At 41.1% G+C, this 20425-nt stretch overlaps 1 protein-coding gene across 1 annotated transcript in view; it reads right to left on the bottom strand.

Annotated features, from left to right (window-relative positions):
- ush2a (Usher syndrome 2A (autosomal recessive, mild)) overlaps window positions 1–20425 on the bottom strand; it is a 1147097-nt gene that overhangs the window by 240290 nt on the left and 886382 nt on the right. Inside the window, 1 exon segment of the mRNA XM_034188044.1 lies at window positions 17568–17766. Coding sequence (XP_034043935.1) covers window positions 17568–17766 — 199 coding nt within the window.

Raw genomic sequence — 20425 nt, forward strand, 5'->3', positions numbered from 1 at the left:
CTTGTGACTAAAGGATGCTCTGTTCAATCCTTCATCAGACAGGAAAATAACTACAGTGCCCTTGAGCAAGGTCCTTAACCCTGAATTGCTCACTGCGTTCAGTTGAGCACCTTGCATGCCAACATCGGTCTGTGACTGAGTGAATCTGAGGCATCACTGTAAAGCTCTTTGTGCATTTGCTTCAGATAGAAAAAGTGTTACAGAAATGCAGCCCATTTACAGTTTGCTCTGTTTTCTTTGCTTCCTCTTCACTTCCAGTGGTGGGCACAACTAATCAAAAAAATTAGCTTTGATAACCATTAATCAGATAACTGAAAAGTTATCTTTTATGACGATAAACCGATAAACTACAAAAAAGTATCTTTATTACAGATGACCGATAACCAATAACTATTAGCATTGATTTGGACGCAGCCACATCAGATTACACTGACTACGTTTACATGCCGTTAACATTCGGGTTAAGGTCAATATTCTGGTTTCTGAATCATTAGGAATAACCCATTTACATGCTTAAGCAGATAGAGTTACTCTGTCAGAGTTACTTACAGAGTTAGTTTTTACAATTATTATGAATGTTTTAAGGCTGTAAAACCCCTCACTACACACTTTATACGCTTTTCTCAAACAGGCATTAACATTTTCTCACTTTTCTCTCCTGTGTAAACACTCTCTTTTTTCTTCTGGGCGAGAAGATTATGAACAGACACACACAGAACACAATACATGTATACCGAGACCCTGGTGTTCCGCATCAAAACAGCGAGCGTAGTCTCTGGACCTGTTGCCAGAGATGGCGGAGCTCCGCACAGCAGAGAGGAGGGTGGTGTGAGTGGCCCACTGCGGCATTTACCGAGCCCGCAGACTCAGTAAGCACATCGGAGGCAGTGAGAGCAATCGTGGTGATGCCGACCGGTGCCGCAACTGGCCCGCCTGATAAGGAGGTAGAACACAATGCGTTGTCCTCTGCTTCTGTGGTGTCCGGTGGGCTGCGCGAGCCACATACAAGAATTTGCCGTACTCAAAAGACCAAGATTCCTTGCGGATAGGACATGCGCAGAACACAAAATAATGTTCCTTTCTATGAGGATATCCCGATGCGTGTTTATATGACCTGATATTCGGGTTAGAAAAGGAGTAACCCAGGGGTCTTATTCGGGTTTTTGTGGGTGTTTACGTGGCCATGCGCAACCGGGTTATTGCTAATATTCCGATTACGAAAGGGTTATGAAAGGGTTACTGGCTGCATGTAAACGTAGTCAGTGTTGGCTTCTGATAAATCAGGTTCACTTTAAGCGCTACAGGGGCTGCTGGGTAAATTCAAGGATCACAAACACAAAGAACACAGGAAAAATGAATGAATAAATAAATAAAACCCCAAGCACTGTCATCATCTTTCAAAAGTAGTAAAACACAGTATTAGAAGTCACAGTTTATCATGGTATTATACACCGTCATTTATGAGCTAAAAGCTGCTGCTTTTTTCACACCCTTTCAACCCTGCGGCTTAAACAACCGAAATACATCCAGTAATGCACTGATTGGCATAAATACATTGGCAAAATACACGTAGTAAATATAAATTCTTACCTGTTACTTTCAGTGGGATTCATCTGAATAAATAATCCACATGAAGCGTCCTTTTTAAAAATCCAAAACAGTGTCGAAACATGAAGAAAAGTCCCTCCCTCTGTACACACAGCTGCACCATCTTTGCAGTCTTGGCAATTAAATTACAGCCACAAAGAAATAAAATAAAATAATGTTAAAATTAGTCTGTTTTGTTTTTGTGTTGAGTGGATGAGTCACTGTAAAATCCAAAGTGAACCTGAACTACGCTACCCACAATGCTTCCTGCGTCAACCGGCCAATCATGTTTTGCGCTTAATGATGACGTCACCAGCAAGCGACAGGCAGCCAGTCTGCTCAGTGGCTATAAAAACCCCATAAATGGACTAAAATGTTTGATTTTAGGGTTTACAAACGTTAAACTATACCAGCAAAGAAAATGTTATGGGACTGAAAGTTATCGGAACTAAATTTATCGGAAGATAATTGGTCCGATGATGGTTTTAAAACTTATCTGAAAAGCTAATCCAATAGCAAAAACATTAGCTTCGATAATTACTGTATCTGCTATCGGATTTGCTGAACTGTGCCCATCACTGTTCACTTCCCCTTATGTGCTGTTGATCCAGATTTGTGTTCACATCACAAGTATGCACAGCATTGTGCATAATCATAAGTACCCTCATGTGTCTCTATAAATACATGATGTTTTTCCCATTAGTAAAAAGCCACATTTAACATTTCCACATCTTGATTAAAAATAAATTGTAAGGGAAATTTTGTCTGCTTTATTAAAACATTGCCGTATATCATCGACAGTAACAGACATTTTCAGACTAAGAAAAACTTGATAACTTTGAAGGTGTACACCCCGATATGATTCCACAAAGACAAAAACAAGAGAACAATAATAAATGTATAATAAATTGATCAACATAGTGTTTGTGCAAAACCATGATCTTAAAAGGTAAAGGGTGGTCACAAGATATTTACATTTAAATCACATTTACACAACTGGCAGACACATTTATCTAAAGCCGCTGACAATCCCATCCACACCCTCATACCAAGAACATCCACGTGCTGATCTGACCTCCAGGAGCAATTTGGACTTCAGCTTCTTCCTCAAGGACACTTAAACACAAACAGGCCTAACGTGAATTTCAACTGTTTTTGGCTGTAAAACAGCACTTTAGCCATTAACGTGGAGGTGACACAATATGTAATGTTGTTTGGTTTTTTTTGAGTATTTAAGACTGAAATTAAACAACAGTTTGAAATGTATCATTTCCTGGTGCAAAGTTAATGAAGAAATAAATATTCGGATTTTGAACTGCGCACCACTAAAAACCAGGAACATCCTGGTGCGTTGGAGAAGAAGGAGGAAGTGACATCAGCATGAGAACCATTATCTTAAAAGTCCCATTAATTTATGGATTTTACAGGCTACTGACAGACCCGTTTCCACCGAGTGATTTGGGTCGGTGATGCATGTTTATACATGTCAGAACAGTAAATTCTCACCGGCAGAACCCTTTTGATTGGCAGGTGGAACACTTGACGAGCACAGCCTAAAATAGCAAAATTGTGAAAATCGTGCAAACTCCAGGAGGTGGACAGGTTTCAACAATAACTTGTAACTGACTGCTATAACCAAATGAAGTGTCCAAATTTGCTATTTGTGTCAAAATATCCAAATATACTAAAATATACCAACTCATTTTCCATTAAGCCTTGGATAAGCGGTATGCTGGGTTTGATAAGGGGTATAGGAAAAGATCCCTAACAAATTTTATGATCGAGTGGACTGCATTTCAAAACTTCATGTTGTGACCAGATAATTGTGTGTAATCCCAGAAAGTAACTAATAATTTTTCTACCTCTTTTTACTGTAATAATAACAGCCATCTATAACAACTATAAAACTACCTAAAAAGTGCCATGTGTCACTGTAATTAAGGGGTCGGGGTGATATAATCCTGTTCTGAATGAACATGTATAAATATTTCTGGACAAATGACATATCAAATAAATACTGAGATTATGTATGTTTATTACATAAATTATTAATGCTGATTTCTGAACTATTAAGTCAATTCTAACAGCTAAATTCAGCAAAAATAGGCTTATGGGCTTGTCAAGAAATAATATAAGGGGCACATATCCAAGTGACCACTCTGGTCATTCAAGCATTGAACTGCTTTTTCAAACATATTTAACTCTTCCTTTGAAAAACATCAGAGGATCATACCAACTCAGTTGTGGAGGGTCAACTGTCAAACAGCAATGGTGATATTATAGTAATTTAGTCCTGATGGCAGCTACCACTACAGAAGCAAAGAGCAGTGCATGGTAAACTTGCTCTATATCATTTGCAGAGGCCCCTGCATGCTTTCTTGTATCCACATTTAATCAGCTCCTGGCAAGCTTTTGAAGCTTCTTGTAATGTGGTCCACTTTGGAGTCCATCTTCCATCAGTGAGTTGCCATCCCCAGTCTTGTGGGCTAGGTAGCTGCTGTAGTGACTGTAGGCACTGTCCCCAGATATGCTCACCTTGATATGCAGCTTTCTTCAGGTGTTTCCGAAGAGCATCTTGAGTTGGTGGTATGTTCTCAATGGTCCGGGCATCATGTACAAATAATGTTTGTCGGGCCTTGTTTACACTGGTATCAGGGCTGGTCCTCTTGTACAGAAGGACTACAAATCTTTCTAGCAAAGATAGATCATCACCTGTTATTGACTCAGGACATGCTGACAGACCAGAGAAGACAGGAGTGACAGCAGGAAAGACTTTCCAGGTATCAAAAGCAGATTTCTTCCCTCTCCCAGCAAAAGATGAGACAGTGTCACACCCAGTGACTGCATAGAAAAATGGCAATGCTCGACATGTTTCATGCCCAAGAATACCAGCAATTGTGTGAGCTGGTATATACCGCTGGTGTTTTCCAACTCCAAATGCAACCTAAAGCTCCTGTACATGCAAGCGGTGCATATTTGGAAAACCATGTGACAGTGAACCAATTCCGATTGGACGCTCACATTGCGCACGTCATCACACAGCTTCTATGAGGAGTACAAAGATGGTCGACGGCTGGCCGAAAGTCCGCGGAGTTAAGAAAAACAACAGTAAAAAAATAAATTTACAACAGAAAACCCTGAATATCCGTAAGACTTTATTCGTACATCCATATGACTCTGAAACTCAGAAAAATCTGTATAATTTACAGACAATCCATATAGGTTGACATGTATGCATCAGCCGCAGACGCAATTAATGGATTACAGCTGTAGTTGACCGTGTCGGCCCTGGATCAGTACAGCAGAGACTCGACCCATCACGGATTTTTCTTCAGCCAGAACAACAAATTAAATGATTTTCAGACATTTTCATCAGATGGAAGATGATCTCACTGAAATGGACAAGAAAGACTATATTATTTACTCCTTGTGTGAATGGGTTTAATATTTAATAATGTGTTACGCTACTAACATACAGTACACTAACTGCATTCAAGAAGGAAACAGTATTTATTTAAAAAAAGTTGATATTTTCAGTCCCTTGTGACATTTTTTCAGATTTGAAATGTATGTACCTGTTTCTCTGAAAAAAAAAATCATAAATAAAAAAATCCACATTTCCTCATCCCGTTTTTTCTGATGTCACAGATCGTAAAACTATTTTTTTAATCAGTTGATTACGACCAAAGAGCTTGCAAAAAAACAAACAAACAGTTTATCATCTCCACCCGCATGCCAAAATCGCCTGCATTACTTACAGTGGGGAAAATAAGTATTTGACCCCCTGTCACCTACAAAGAATGGAGAGGTCTGTAATTTTCATCGTAGGTACACTTCAACTGTGAGAGACAGAATCTAAAAAAAAAAAATCCAGAAAATCACATTGTATGATTTATAAATAATTAATTTGCATTTTATTGCATAAAATAGTGTATATATTTACTTTATAATCGCCATTCTGTGTTCGGAACTCTGCCAATATCGTCACTCTTGTCAAACTGAAGGTCTTCTTCCAAAGTATACGCTCCCTCATTGTGGTCTAAATAAGGCTCAAAACCATAAGGCTGTGTCCCCACAGCTAATTCAGAGTCACCTTCAGACTGGACTTTAAAAAAAGCTCCACACTAAAAAAAAAACAGTCTGAAAACAGCTCGACCACCGCCGTGTTTACAATTGATTTGGGCTTGAATCAGCAGATCCTGTTCTCCCGATGACGTAGTAACAATATGGCCATGGCTGAGGGCTGAAATAGAGCACAAGCCTGACAATATTACTTTCATCAAAAGCACTCAATCATTTTGGTGCTGGTTCAAAGCCAGTGCCAAATTTTGAAACAGTTGTTTGCATTTTCACAGAAAAGAACTGGTTCAAACAAACCAAACCGTTTCAAAATAGGTCCCAAAGTAGCAGAAGTTCTTGTTGGGCCAAGAGCTAAGCACCTGGTAAGAACCAGTGATGTCAATGGGTGTGGGAGAGTTTGGGGGCAAGATTATCAGGGCCAAGAAAAACTTTGTCGGCCATTTGTAAAAACGTAGACGCAAATGCTACCAAACATTTGAAAATGTAAGAAAATCAGTACAATGGAAGTGAATACAAGGACACAAACAGTTTCCTTGTGTTGTGGGCTCACTTCTCAGTGACAAACCAGCATCCTGACAATCTGGGATCCAGACAAACCGGGATCATAATCTTTGCCACAGCCACAGCAGTGCAAGAGCCTGTCAAAGTCTTCCACTGTTCTCGTTAAGTGTTGTTGCCAGTCATCTATTTCTTAAATGTATGGCGAACTGTTGCCTTGCTTCAACTTTGTGCCTGTATGTATGACTGTAACGTGATAAGTTTGCATGATTGGGTAACATTAGTGGACCACCGGCAAATTAGAACAAGCTCGACATCTAACGGTGTTTTGCCTATACTGCATCAGACTTGTAAACATGTCACTTTAACACTAAAATTGTAGTAGGTGTAGTGGAGAGATTTGTCCTTTAACACGCTGTTATCTTGTTAGTTTTTTTTTTGTCATAAATAAAGCTGTCTGTCATGGTGATGATGTCATTGTTTGACACTGCTTCACCGTCCTGCAGATCTGAATGTCTTCACTACAAACCACACGGTAAGATTTGTTTTTATGATTAGGTACAGTTACATTACTACAATTATTAATTTACTGTCAGAATATATTATGTGTATTTTCTCCTGCAATCAGTTAATTTGGTCTTTATAAAAAACGTTTCCCAGCAAAACGACCCCGATGTACAGGCTTTGTATCTCTTATTCACCAGTTTTCCATACTGTTTTGGGTCTGTTTGCTAATCAACACAATCCATGTGTCTTTTCTGCCATAACAAAGCAGCGGTACAATATTGTGCATGTGTGAAAACATGCAACCAAGAAGAATACTAGCAGATGAAAAACAGATTGGAAGCTCTATAAAAAAAATAAAAGTTTGAGGTCAAGTGAAACAAAATAAGTCATTTAATTTCAAGACGAATTAAACTAGAGTAGCACCTGGAGGCAATATGAACTTTGGTTCTCACTGAAGACAGCGTTAAAGTTGCGTAAACAATCAGACTCTGCGTGAGTACATGATCAAATTTGGGTATTTATTTGTTAGTTGTTTTTGAAGGACTAATGAATAATGATGTTACAACTCTTGGAAAAGCTTCTGTGACAGTTTGCAGTCTTTTTTTTTTCGTTTTTCATTTTTTCCAAACGTGCATGCCTGCACCTACAGTGCAGACCAATCAGAACACGGACTATTAGGCAAACACATTAATAAATAAAAGAACATACTCTATTCCCTGCTGTTCTGAATTAATAATAAGCCTACAAAAGACCAATTAAACACATGATTAATGCCATAATCTATATAACTGCAGGCAATAATTCATTGTGAGCTAATGATGGCAATACTTAATATCGATTCACATGGGGCATCATTGTACAGTAGTGTGTAATTCTTTCTATGAATTGTCTTTTTTTTTTTTTTTGTACGTGCGATAAGAGACTGTTGCTTTTCCTAAGGCAACTCACTCATTAATGGCAATATTACTACAAGTGACACACTTTTTTTTGTATTTCACGATTTGGATAATTCCTAGACAACAATGCAGCATTTATTATAAATAATAACACCATTTTTTAGGACAAAAATAATTAAATATGAGGTATGGTTAGAAAAGGGTGGATTGTCCCCTCTGGGTCAGGGGAAAAGTTATATTCCCAAGTGGAGCAGTTTAAGTGTCTTGGGGTCTTATTTCTGGGGGGGGGGGGGGGGGGTGGGGTGAACTCAACAGTTGGACTGGGGCTGCATATGAGGTGCTGCGGACACTGCACCAAATTTGTCATGTAGAAAGACCTGAGCCAGAAGGTGAGGCTCTAGATTTACTAGTCGAATTATGTTCCTATCTTCAGTTATAGTAGTCACAAGCTTTGGGTAATGAATGAAAGAAGAATGTTGCGAATATAAGTGGCAAAAATGAGATTCCGCCTTCCGGTATCTTGGCTTACATTCAAGGACTCAAGGGTAAGAAGCTTGAATATCTGAGAGGGACTTGGACTAGAGCCACTACTACTTTGCATCGAAAGGAGACTGCTGAGGTGGTTCAGGCATGCCCACTGGTTATCTCCCTAGGAAGATTTTCTAGGCAGAGCCAACTGGGAGGAGGCCCCTGGGACAGACCCATTGCACACTGCAGGGATTATATCTCTCATCTGGCTCAGGAACACCTTGGGATTCCTTGAGAAGAGTTAGAGGATTTGGTCCAAGATAAGAAAGAATGGGTGAGCTTCTTGGTCTGCTACCACAGTAACCTGGACCCAAATAAGCATCAGAAAATAAATAAATGAAAGAATGCTGTATGGCCACAGTCACTAAAATACCACTCAATGATGGACACTCTGTGCTTCCTTTACTTTGTAGATGTAATCAAAATGTTTTAAAAATGTTGAAATGTTGGCTCAGCACAAGTAATTAAAATCCTGAAATACAAAATCTGGACACTTCCAGGTCTGAAAAGTGGTCACCTTTTTTAAACAATCTACACAATCATATAATTTAATGTGGTTCCTCAACAGATTTGTCATTACAAGAGTAAATTCACCACAACTCTTTTTGATTAAATCCAGACCTCTCAGACCAAAGTGGTTCTGGTAGAAAATACATCCAACTTCTCCATCATTGAGACATCTCTGGCTCTACAGATATTTCATAGATCAAATAAGTTATGACCAAAAGGTGATGCAATCTAAAAATCGACATTTTTGCTGCGAAAAAAAAAAAGTTCACTTCTCCAGTTTCTGTGGCTGGATAAGTGCATATGTGAGCTCTTTCAGCGTCTGTATCTAATAGACAAAATGAATAATAGCGTATTAAACATTAAGGATGAGAGAGTAGCATGACAATTATTTCTGTTCATATTTCATTGAAAACACTTAGATCCATCCATCCATCTTTTCCTCCATCTGACTCCTTCCTCTATTTCTCCTTCACTCTCTTTTAAAGTGTCATTCTGGACACCTTTAAGCCCTCGGTTTTACATATTATTTTCTCTCTCCATTTCCAAAGATAATTTATTAATTAGGTTAGTTGCATTCTGTGAATACTGACTATTGTGTGCAACTTCAATTTTTACTGGATTTTAAATATAATCTTTATTTTAATGGCAGTTTGTCACAATATCAAGAGCTTGCATCATAAATTCATGACTGTTTTTCACTAATTTTATTACTGAGCAATCATCATGTGTGTTGTCATAGTCCAGGACGTACACCTACAAAAGACCAACGGTTTTCTGTTTTGTATTGGTTTCTATCTGAATGTCAAGTTTATCAAATGATGCTTGAATAAGGTGGGTTTTTCTTAACAGAAAACCTCACAGTCAGTTTGTGTTGAATTTGAAATGTTTGCACCTTTCAGATTTGCTGTTGAGTAAATGAAGAAAACCATCAAACACTACAATTAATCTGTCCATCTGCAGTAAGGATTTCCAAACCAACTTCACAAGATCAATACCAGAAACAATCCTGGCAATATTAAGTCAAGTCATGCTGCGTCCTCCACACTATGGAACCTTGACTCCTAGATAGCAACCACACAGACAGACAACCGGTCCATCACCACCTCATGAAAGTAACCATATCTGTTGCAGCCAGGTTAAATATTGTGTGCCCTTGGTTTTCTCTAGATGCTAGGGTTCTCAATACACAGATCTCACACACACTGACGTGCTATGTGGCCGAAATGTCATTGCTGATATTATCTCATAATGCAAGTGACACGCCTTATCTGAGTCTCCATAAATAGGTGTTTGTTTGACACAATGTCATTCCAGTGGTGCCCACAGATCCCCTGAAGACATCGAGCCATCACTGTTAGTCTTGGAGTAGTCTCAGAACCCTACAGTAAGAGAGGAAGCAGGACCTTAAAGACATGGGGCCTCAAGTACAACAACTTGCGTGGACTTTCCAGTAAAAGTTGGCGTACGCCAAAACCCTGAATCTGGCATAAGCACAAATACAGTATATTCAGATGTATGAAAGTGTGAGTAGGCATGAATTCACGCACATTCCATTTGTACATCCCACTGAACGTGGAACTGAGCATGGGACCAAACTCATCCCTAGCCATGCCCCATTTAAATATGCAGTTTCATGTAAATAGGCCCTTTGAGCAGGGATTCCCCACGACGTCACATCAGACAACATGAACACAGAAAATAAATGATACTATAGATGACTGGAAATTATGTGGAGACACACAGGGACAGTTTATTCAGTACACTGTTAAACGGATTAATCATGAAACTGGAAAAATGTTCGTGTGAGGCCGCACACACACACACACATGCAGAACAGTGTGCACACACTGATGTTTAAAAGATGAGGTGTGCATCCACTGACAGTGTGACATTCACAATTTACACACAGGTTTATTAACAAATACTGAACACAGGAAGCCTGTTAAGAAGCTCTGCAGCTCACCATCAAGCAAAAATAAAAAAGACATTAATAATAATAATAAAAACATATTTGAATGTGCACATTCCCAAATGTGTCCGTGCTGCTTTTCTATTTAAACACAAGCCCCCAGCGTAGTCAGCACCTGTGTGTGCACAGACAACCCGTGGCTCCTCGCCGTATTGCGCTCTGGGCCAACCGCAGTTCTGTGTGCATCTCCAGTAACAATGGCCTTGATAATCCATATCGGTTTATGAGTCAATTATCCTCATTTGGAAGTAAATCCTTGCATTCTCCGAATACACGCTAATGTCAGACTGCACCATTTGCAAGGTCCGCTGACAACGCCACTGTTCCATTTTATGCATTACGCATGCTTTTATATCCACCCATATAATTACAAACACATGGGTGTGTTAATTGTTCATCAGTGTGTCTCTGATGTGCACATCACTCTGATGACTTCTTGTTTTCACACAATTAATGGCTCCCTGCATCACCTGTACATTTCAGCGGTGGTACAATATCTGTAGAAACGTGCGTACACTAGCCAGGATTTTTGCGTGACACACCTCACATTTCCACGCTCAAGTCACTTTTGATACATCTGCATGTGAACGTGGAGACGGGTGTACACCACGTTTTTGTGCGTACGCACTTTGTTAGTAGCCGGATTCTAACCTGGATCTCGCGGGAATGCTGTAACGTTATCATGATCTAGTACCCGTATTTAGTAAAACTAAAGCTAAATTGTGACTGTGCTATCGAGCTCCTCCCTGAGGCAAGCCTACCTTGGGGAAAACCTTTCTCTGTCGGCACCTGAACCTATCGCTATGAACGAGTACATCCAGGAATTGCTTGCAGCTGGTTTGATTAGACCGTCATCGTCGCCCGCAGGGGCAGAGTTCTTTTTTTGCAGAAAAAAAGGGTAAGTCCTTCCACCCCTGCATTGATTACCGGGGACTTAATGATATAACAGTAAAGAACCATTATCCGCTGCCTCTTATCTCATCCGCCTTTGAGTTATTGGAAGGGGCCAAGGTATTCACCAAGCTTGATCAGAATTAAACAAGGGGACGAATGGAAAACAGTGTTTAAATGGTAAATGGACTGCATTTATAAAGTGCTTTTCCATCTGCATCAGACGCTCAAATTTTAATCCATCAAACGCTTTACAATTATGCCTCACATACACCCCGATGTCAGGGTGCTGCCACACAAGGCGCTCACTACACACCGGGAGCAACTAGGGGATTAAAGGCCTTGCCCAAGGGCCCTTAGTGATTTTCCAGTCAGGCAGGGATTTGAAGCCATGATCTTATGGACCCAAACACCTTAACCACTAGACCATCACCTCCCTCTCTTTAACATGCTTACATGGCACTACGAGTATTTAGTCATGGCTTTTGAACTCAGTAACGCTTCTGCAGGTTTTCCAAAACTTAGTAAATGATGTGTTACATGAATTCTTGAACAAATTTGTCTTTGTTTATCTGGATGACATTTTGAATTTTTCCTCCAACCTTGAAACCCACACCTGTCATGTTCACACCGTACTACAAACCCTGCTGCAAAATAACCTATTTGTTAAAGCCAATTAATGCGAGTTCCATAAACCAATGATATTGTTCCTGGGATTCGTTATTGCGGAGAGTGAGATCAAAATAGACCCTGAAAGGTTGCGGGACTGGGCTGTTCCAAATTCTCGTAAGGAAGTTCAAAGATTCCTGGGTTTTGCAAACTTCTATTGCAAGTTTATATGAAATTTCAGCACAACTGCAGCATCGTTGCATGAAGCGACATCGTCCCTCCGTCCCTTCGTCTGGACGCCAGGGTGCGGCATTTAGGGTCCTAAAACATCACTTTATTGCGGCCCCTGTGCTGCTCCTCCCTGACCCCGCTCAACAGTACGTGGTTGAGGTCGATGCTTCTGACGTGGGTGTTGGAGCGGTTCTGTCGCAAATTGTTTCCTCAGACAACAGGCTGCACCCATGCACCTTTCTGTCCAAGAAACTGACCGCTGCCGAGTGTAACTATAGGACTGGGGACCGGGAACTGTTGGCGGTTAAAGTGTCCTTGGAGGAGTGTCATCCCTGGTTGGACGGGGCACAAATGCCATTGCTAGTTTACACCGTTAACAAGAATCTAGCATATCTTCGAACCGCAAAACATCTCAATGCCCATCAGGCTAGGTGGTCAATTTTCTTTAGCTGTTTCGATTTTGTGCTTTCCTACCGTCCGGGCTCCAAAAATGGTAAACCTGACATGCTATCACAACAGGGCGATCCAGTGGACACACCTTCTGATCCAGGGACAATCTTACCCGCTTCCTCTTTTGTGTCGGCTTTAACTTTGGAAACAGAATCTAGAATCAACTCAGCTTTGAGTCATACAAGGTCATACAGCTTTGCCTCCAGGTTGTCCACGGGGCAACCTTTTTGTCCCAGCGGCACTCAGGGAGATGGTCAGGATTACTAAAGGATGTTACGGATTATGTTAATGCTTGCCAAATGTGTGCAATGCACAAATCATCCATTCATCCACCTGTGGGTACGTTACTGCTGTTACGTGTTCTGACTCGCCCATGCTCACATATCACCATAGACTTTGTAACCGGATTTCCGCCTTCTAAGGGTAATACTGTAGTTTTGACTGTTGTTGATAGGTTGTCTAAGATGGTTAATTTTATTCCTCTGTCTAAACTTCCCTCAGCTAAAGAGATGGCTGAGGTGATGCTCTCACAAGTCTTCAAGTTGCATGCTTTTCCCCAGCATATTGTTTCTGATCGAGGACCTCAGTTCATCTCAAGGTTCTGGAGGGAGTTCTGCCACGTTCTTGGGGTCACCTCCAGTTTAACTTCGGGCTACCATTCACAGGCCAATGGTCAAATTGAATGCCTTAATCAGGAGCTAGAGATTCTGGATTCTCGCCTTCCACCATCCCGCCTCGTGGTCATCATGACTCACATGGATTTAACTTGCTTATAACAGTATACCTTCAGCATCCTCAGGCTTTTCTCCCTTTCATGTTATTTATGGTCACCAACCTCCTCTGTTTTCATCCACAGCTCTGAACTCCTCTGTTCCCTCAGCCCTAGGACTCATTCTCCATTGCCGACAAACCTGGGAGCAGGCCAGAAGGGCTCTGCTACACTCCACGGTGGCTTACAAGACTGCTGCAGACTGGAGGAGAACCACTGCACCACCATATGCACCTGGTCAGAAAGTTTGGCTCTCGACACACTATCTTCCCCTACGAGGACTGCCCAGAAAACTAGCTTCCAGGTTCATTGGTCCATTCCTGGTTTCAAAGGTTATTAATCCAGTTTCTGTTCGTCTCTGTCTCCCAAGGGCAATGCACATCCATCCCACGTTTCATGTCAGCCATGTCAAGCCTGTTCGTTCCAGTCTACTTGTGTACCGACCTTTACTATCCACCTCAGTAAAACCAGAGCTGTTTGTTCAAGCCTATATTTGTGCCCAGCCTTTCCTGACAAACCAGCCTGACAATAAGCTCTTCTTTAGGCATTTAAAGCTACAAAAGATAAGGACAGATCATTTCAGCATCAGCTGTTTAACTTAATTATAAATGAGGACAATGTAAACTGCAGAACACAAGCCAACAGGGTTTGAATGATCACACAGAGTTCTTCAGTGTCTCACTGAGGTCAGAAGACTTTCACACACATGCTGATTGCTTATGCCGACACAGTGGGGCTGGTACAGTATTACAGCACATTACCATTTCTATTTGGCTTTGCTTCATGTTGACCCACACATATACACGATTGTGTGCACACTCCTCCTCACCATACACAAGCCAACCACAGTCACTGTGGGAATAGTGTGTTGGCTCTTGGCGATACCTGGTCTGTGTCCAAGACAGACAAAGTGGGGAGTTGTGAAGAAAGAATGCTCCAAAATGTCAGCCTTTAATTTAAATGTGGTAAATTGGTTCTTTCACACACACACACACACACACACACACACACACACACACACACACACACACACACACACACACACACACACACACACACACACACACACACACACACACACACACACACTAAATGTGCTTTGGAAAATTTGAAAATAAACTGCTACTCATGTCATTACACCGAGACATTTCATGCAGAAGCATGTGTGTGTGTTTATGTGTGTGAGCACTAACTGCAGATGACTAACAACAATGCACCTCTTTTGGAAGGATAATGTAACACTCACAAACAATCACTCCCACAACTTAATGTTTGAGTGAAAATCTACAGTATAAATTCAAATACAGCACTGTTGTTACTTCTGTGCTGTCATACATATTTGCTGCCCTGCTTTTGTACCTACGTGTGCACATTTCAAAATCATGTACCTTAAGTGTGTTTATAAGTGCTATGCAATAATACCTATGGCCATGAATATGCCTACAGCAGCTAGATACAGTAAGTATAGCAGCAATAAGGATGTGGTCACCTTGCTTAGGCTAGCATTTCTTGGTTAACAACACAAGGGCAATTCCAGAATCCACCTATATACTGTATGTATTCTAAATTAGTTTGTCCTCAATGACATTGATTTCTGTCAAAATTAACTCTTTAAGGGCAGTTCCAGGGATGACCTTCATCCACATACCAAGGTTGGTAAAAAATGGCGAAAGGACTTTGGAGGACTCAGCCAATACACAGGCAAACATGAACTTGATCTTAACAACAGTAATTTAACTTTACAAATTTTGACCCCACCACTGCAATTCTGGAAGTCATCTACATATATTTGCCAAGTGTGCTGCATATTGGACTGCTCCTCCACCCAAGATTTTGACCTTTGATGCCTAAGATTAACCTTTGATTAACTTTGCCTACTGTGGCAATTCAGGAAACCATTCATACAATGGGTAAAATAAGTATTGAACTGCATTTTTGTCCATAAATATACAAGGTCTATTAGACAATAAACCGACCCTTTTATTTTATTTTTTTAACTATATGGATTTGAATGACGTGCGATTCCACCAATCATGCTTGAACCCTCGTGCGCATGCGTGAGTTTTTTCACACGTGTTGGTGACGTCATTTCCCTGTGGGCAGGCCTTGAGTGAGATGTGGTTCAGCCCTTTCAGCTGAATTCCTTTGTTTCACACGCTGCTCGAGACGGCGCGCGTTGCTTTATCAAAAATTTTTCTGGACCTGTGAGGAATATCCGAGTGGATACTATTCGAGAAATTAAGCTGGTTTTCGGTGAAAAGTTTAACGACTGATGAGAGATTATGGGGTGTTTCTGTCGCTGTAAGGACTTCCCACAGAGCGGGACGTCCTGCAGCGTTTCCAGGCGCCGTCGTCGGCCTGTTTCGACCTGAAAACATCCTAATTTAAGGCTTAATTCACCCAGGACGTCGTGAGAGAACAGAGAAGATTCAGAAGAGGCCGGCATGGGGACTTTATGTGGACATTCCACTGTTTAAGGACATTTTTTAATGAAAGACGTGCGCGCAAATTCACCGAGTCGTTTCCGTGACGACTCGGCAAATCTGTGTGCGCCGCGACAGGAAAAACACCTCCGTGTTGAAAACCATTTGTAAAATTCAGGCGGCTTTTGATGGCTTTCAACAAGTGAGCAACTGAGAAATTGTTTAACAGCTTGGGCATGTTCCAACTTGCCCGTTAAGGTTTCCAACGGAGGTGTTTTTCCTGTCGCGACCCCCCGCGGTCGGGTCCGGCCCGACATGCGACTCTTTCATGGAAAGAAAAGCGGAGGGATGCGCCACAGAGCCGTTCATTACACGGCACAAAACCACCTCCGTGTTGGTCTCACAGGACAGCTTTCAGACAGCTGTCGGTGGCTTTTCAGTCGTGTGATTATCCGAGAAATTGAGCATGAACTGGACATGCCCCAACATGTCCTGTGAGGCTTCATCACGGCGTTGCTTTGCGCCATGCGGCTCCACCGCGACGTGTGGAACTCCTCCACACGTCTGTCTCAATGTGCCGAAAAAGTGCTGATGTCCACATCTTTTCACAATTCCTGTGCTAGTCAGACGACATACCGGATCAAGACAGTGTCCACTTTAGAAATGAACGGCACATTCCACTGTTACAGGAGTTTTTGTCATGGAAAATAGGAGCGGAATTCCGCGCGTCGCGGTGGAGCCGCATGGCGCAAAGCAACGCCGTGATGAAGCCTCACAGGACATGTTGGGGCATGTCCAGCTCATGCTCAATTTCTCGGATAATCACACGACTGAAAAGCAACCGACAGCCGTCTGAAATCCACCTGAAAGCTGTCCTGTGAGACCAACACGGAGGTGGTTTTGTGCCGCGTAATGAACAGCTCTGTGACGCATCCTTCCGCTTTTCTTTCCATGAAAAAACTCCTGTAACAGTGGAATGTGCCGAAAAAGTGCTGATATCCACGCCTTCTGCCTTTTTGTGAAAGTCAGACGACGTTGTTTCAGCGGGGTTTGAGCCTGTCGATCGGCACTCGGAGTACTGCGCGCTCTCAGCAGTTTTGGGCTGTCTTTAAACCATCTGGATCACTCCTTAATCTGTGTAATCCCCATAAAATTGTCCCTGAAAGCCATATTAATTTTCCGAACGGTGTCCACCTGGAGGTCTCTCACAGTTTCTGAAAAAAAATTGATGCAGCAAAGCTCCAAATCGTTCAGACATTTATTCGCAATAAAAAAACGATGAGAGGTGTGGACCAGTGCTCACACAAAGCCTGCTCACAGGCGAATGACGCAACCGACAGGCGTGAAAAAACTCACGCATGCGCACGAAGGTTCAAGCTTGGCTGATGCAATCACACGTGATTCAAATCCATATGGTTTTTGAAAAAAATAAAAAGGTCGAATACTTTTCTAACAGACCTCGTATGTGTGTCAAGCACCTATGGTCGTGTATGTTTGTCTATTAATGAAAGTTGTCAGTTATCCAGTTAAGCAATATTTCAAAGTTTATTCTGCAGCAACAGGACTTCTTGTTGATCTTCAAAATGTTTTGCCTCTCATCCATCTAACACTGAGCTTACCCGTCACAGTGTAATTTCTGGGTCCATCGGTGTGTGTATATATGGTTCCAACACCAGTTTGGTTAAGGAAGTAATGCTGTATTCTTCCACTGGGATTAGCTGGTTCGGACCAGTTGACATGAAGAGATGAAGGACTGAAGGCTGTTACCATCGGAGACTGCACCCCATTGGGAACTCCCTGCCTTGTCACTGCTACCACCTATACACACACATGGACATACACACAGTTACCCATGAACAACTGAAACACACACACAAAAAAATGTGCTATTGTGCTATTTTCCCACATTGCTCAGACACTGCCTGGACAAGGAAACTTCCAGGTGACACATACCGTTACCCATGTTACACCTCTATTCCACACAGGTTTGTTCTATTACGATCCCCCAGAATCAAGAAAAAAAGTGCAAAAATGGGATGGGATAAAATGACTTATTCTGGCATGTCTCCAATCAGGCTGGCTTATAAAATGCAGATCTGGCAAATAAGCTGGCTTATAAAGTGCATACTTGGCAACCTGAAAACGAAAGTAAAGCTGCACCTGGCTGTGTTCTCAGTCAGAACTGCAACAAACACTGTTTTTGCTTCAAATTTTACCTCAACGCCAATTTGGCAAATCAGAATACAATTTTTGAACAGCTTGAAAATGTCATCCCAATTTAAAAACTGGTGCTGATGATGGCCGTAACTACTGTGTATCAAGTTTGTTCAAGATTGATAAAAGATGGATCAAAAAGTAACTGTGATGCCTCAAAACGCACTCAAATTGCTATTCGGGATGAAACGGGAAGGAATGGTACTCTGTCTTATGGAGCTATTCCACAGAGCGCTGTTCCTTACCTTTTAATCCTAGACAACAAATTGAGGCATGGTTTGAAGCATCGTAGTAACCAGTGGTGGGCACAGTAATGCTAATATGCTAACAGCTCATTAGCAAAGCTAAGTTTTTTGTTCGCTGATTAGCTTTTCAGCTAACTTTGAAAACCATGAGCAGCTTTACATTTTTCAATTTATTTTCATTTATACAGCACCAAATCACAACAGAGTTGCCTCAAGGTGCTTCACACAAGTAAGGTCTAACCTTACTAACTCCCAGAGCAGCAGTGGTAAGAAAAAACTCCCTCTGAGGAAGAAAACTCAAGCAGACCAGACTCAAAAGACACTCTGCTTGGGCCATGCTACAGACATAAATTACAGAACAATTCACAAAACAAATATACAGGAAATGCTGTTGGTGCACAGGACAGGAAGGTCTCCATTATAAATGCCACACACATCTTTGGATGGAGCTGTACCTTAAACAGAGAGAAAAAACAGAATCAGGCATCAGAAAGACAAGAAATACAGTATAATTTGTCAGCATTAAACAACAAGAAAAACAGGAAATACTAAGGTGATTGCTGGCCACTAGCCCTAAGCTTCACTAAAAGACCCGGAATTTAGATAAAGTTGAGGCAACGGCACGCTCCGTTTCCTAATAAAATGAATTAAAGAGTAAAAAGTGTAGAACTATACTATGCCAGTATGCTAGTCATACGAATGTGAAAATAAGTGCGTCTTAAGTCTGGACTTGAAAGTCTCCACAGAATCCCTGGCCGGTACGTAATGTCAAATTAGGTCAGCTAGGTAGGGAGGTGCCATTCCATGAACAATTTTATTGACTAGTAGCAGAACCTTAAAATCTGAAAATAGAACATTGCAGTAGTCCAGTCTGGAAGAGATAAACACATGGATCAGGGTCTCAGCATCAGCCATAAACAAGATGGGGCAAATCTTCGCTATATTTCGCAGGTGGAAGAAAGCACTCCTTGTAATATTTCTAATGTGGAGGTCAAAGGACAATGTAGGACCAAAAATGACCCCAAGGTTCCTCACTTTGTCAGTGCGATATATGACACACAAACCAGCAGACAAGTTAACTTCCACTGAATTTAGTTCCAATAACCTTTAGACCGCTAACATATTTTTGTGGACACAGTGAATAAAGCTTTACAGTTAAACACATTTGTAAAGCCTGAAATCATTCATTTTAGTGCCTGCCTGTTACATGTTTTGTAACAGACAGCTATGAGAGGCAGAGCACAATCCTCTGACAGCAGAGGAGAAAGGAGAAAGGAGGAGGAGGAGGAGAAAAAAGATAATTTATTTTCACACCCTACAGACTTGCAGACGTATCACAGGAGTCATGCACAGCAAGACAGTTTTGACCTATGGTTAAAATTTTAAACAAATTATTTCCGGACAAGTTATTGAAATTAACGTCACCTCTGTCATTTTACAAATTGAAAATATCAGCGATATGTCTTAGTTTTAAAGTAATGCACTAATTTAGAAGGTTTTAGCATTTTACAGACACACATGCAGAAAAACATGAGAAAATTAGTTTCCTGTCATCAGCAGTTGGTATCTGTAAAAAAAAAACACACGTTACTGTAACGTGTGTTGGTTTTTATAAATAAATCTGTATTTGTAAAAATAAATCTGTATTCTTTTCATTTGTAAAAAAAAAAACAAAAAAAAAAAAAAACGCAATTTGAAAGCTGAAAATTAAGTGATTCAACACTTTTTGCAAATGTGTGGCAATGAACACTGCCACCCAGTAGATGGCAGTGTTCATGGCAGTGTGAATACCAGTGGCAGTGTGAATTTTCCCTTAATGCTTTTCAGCACGTGTGTCTGTAAAACACTAAAACCTTCAAAATTAGTGCATTACTTTAAAACTAAAACATATAGCTGATATTTTCACTTTGTAAAACAACAGAAGTGACGATAATTACATTGCTTAAATTTTCATTGTTACGCAGATGATACCCAGCTTTATCTATCCATGAAGCCAGAGGACACACACCAATTAGCTA

Source organism: Thalassophryne amazonica, chromosome 2, assembly GCF_902500255.1.
Source record: "Thalassophryne amazonica chromosome 2, fThaAma1.1, whole genome shotgun sequence".
NCBI lineage: Eukaryota > Metazoa > Chordata > Actinopteri > Batrachoidiformes > Batrachoididae > Thalassophryne > Thalassophryne amazonica.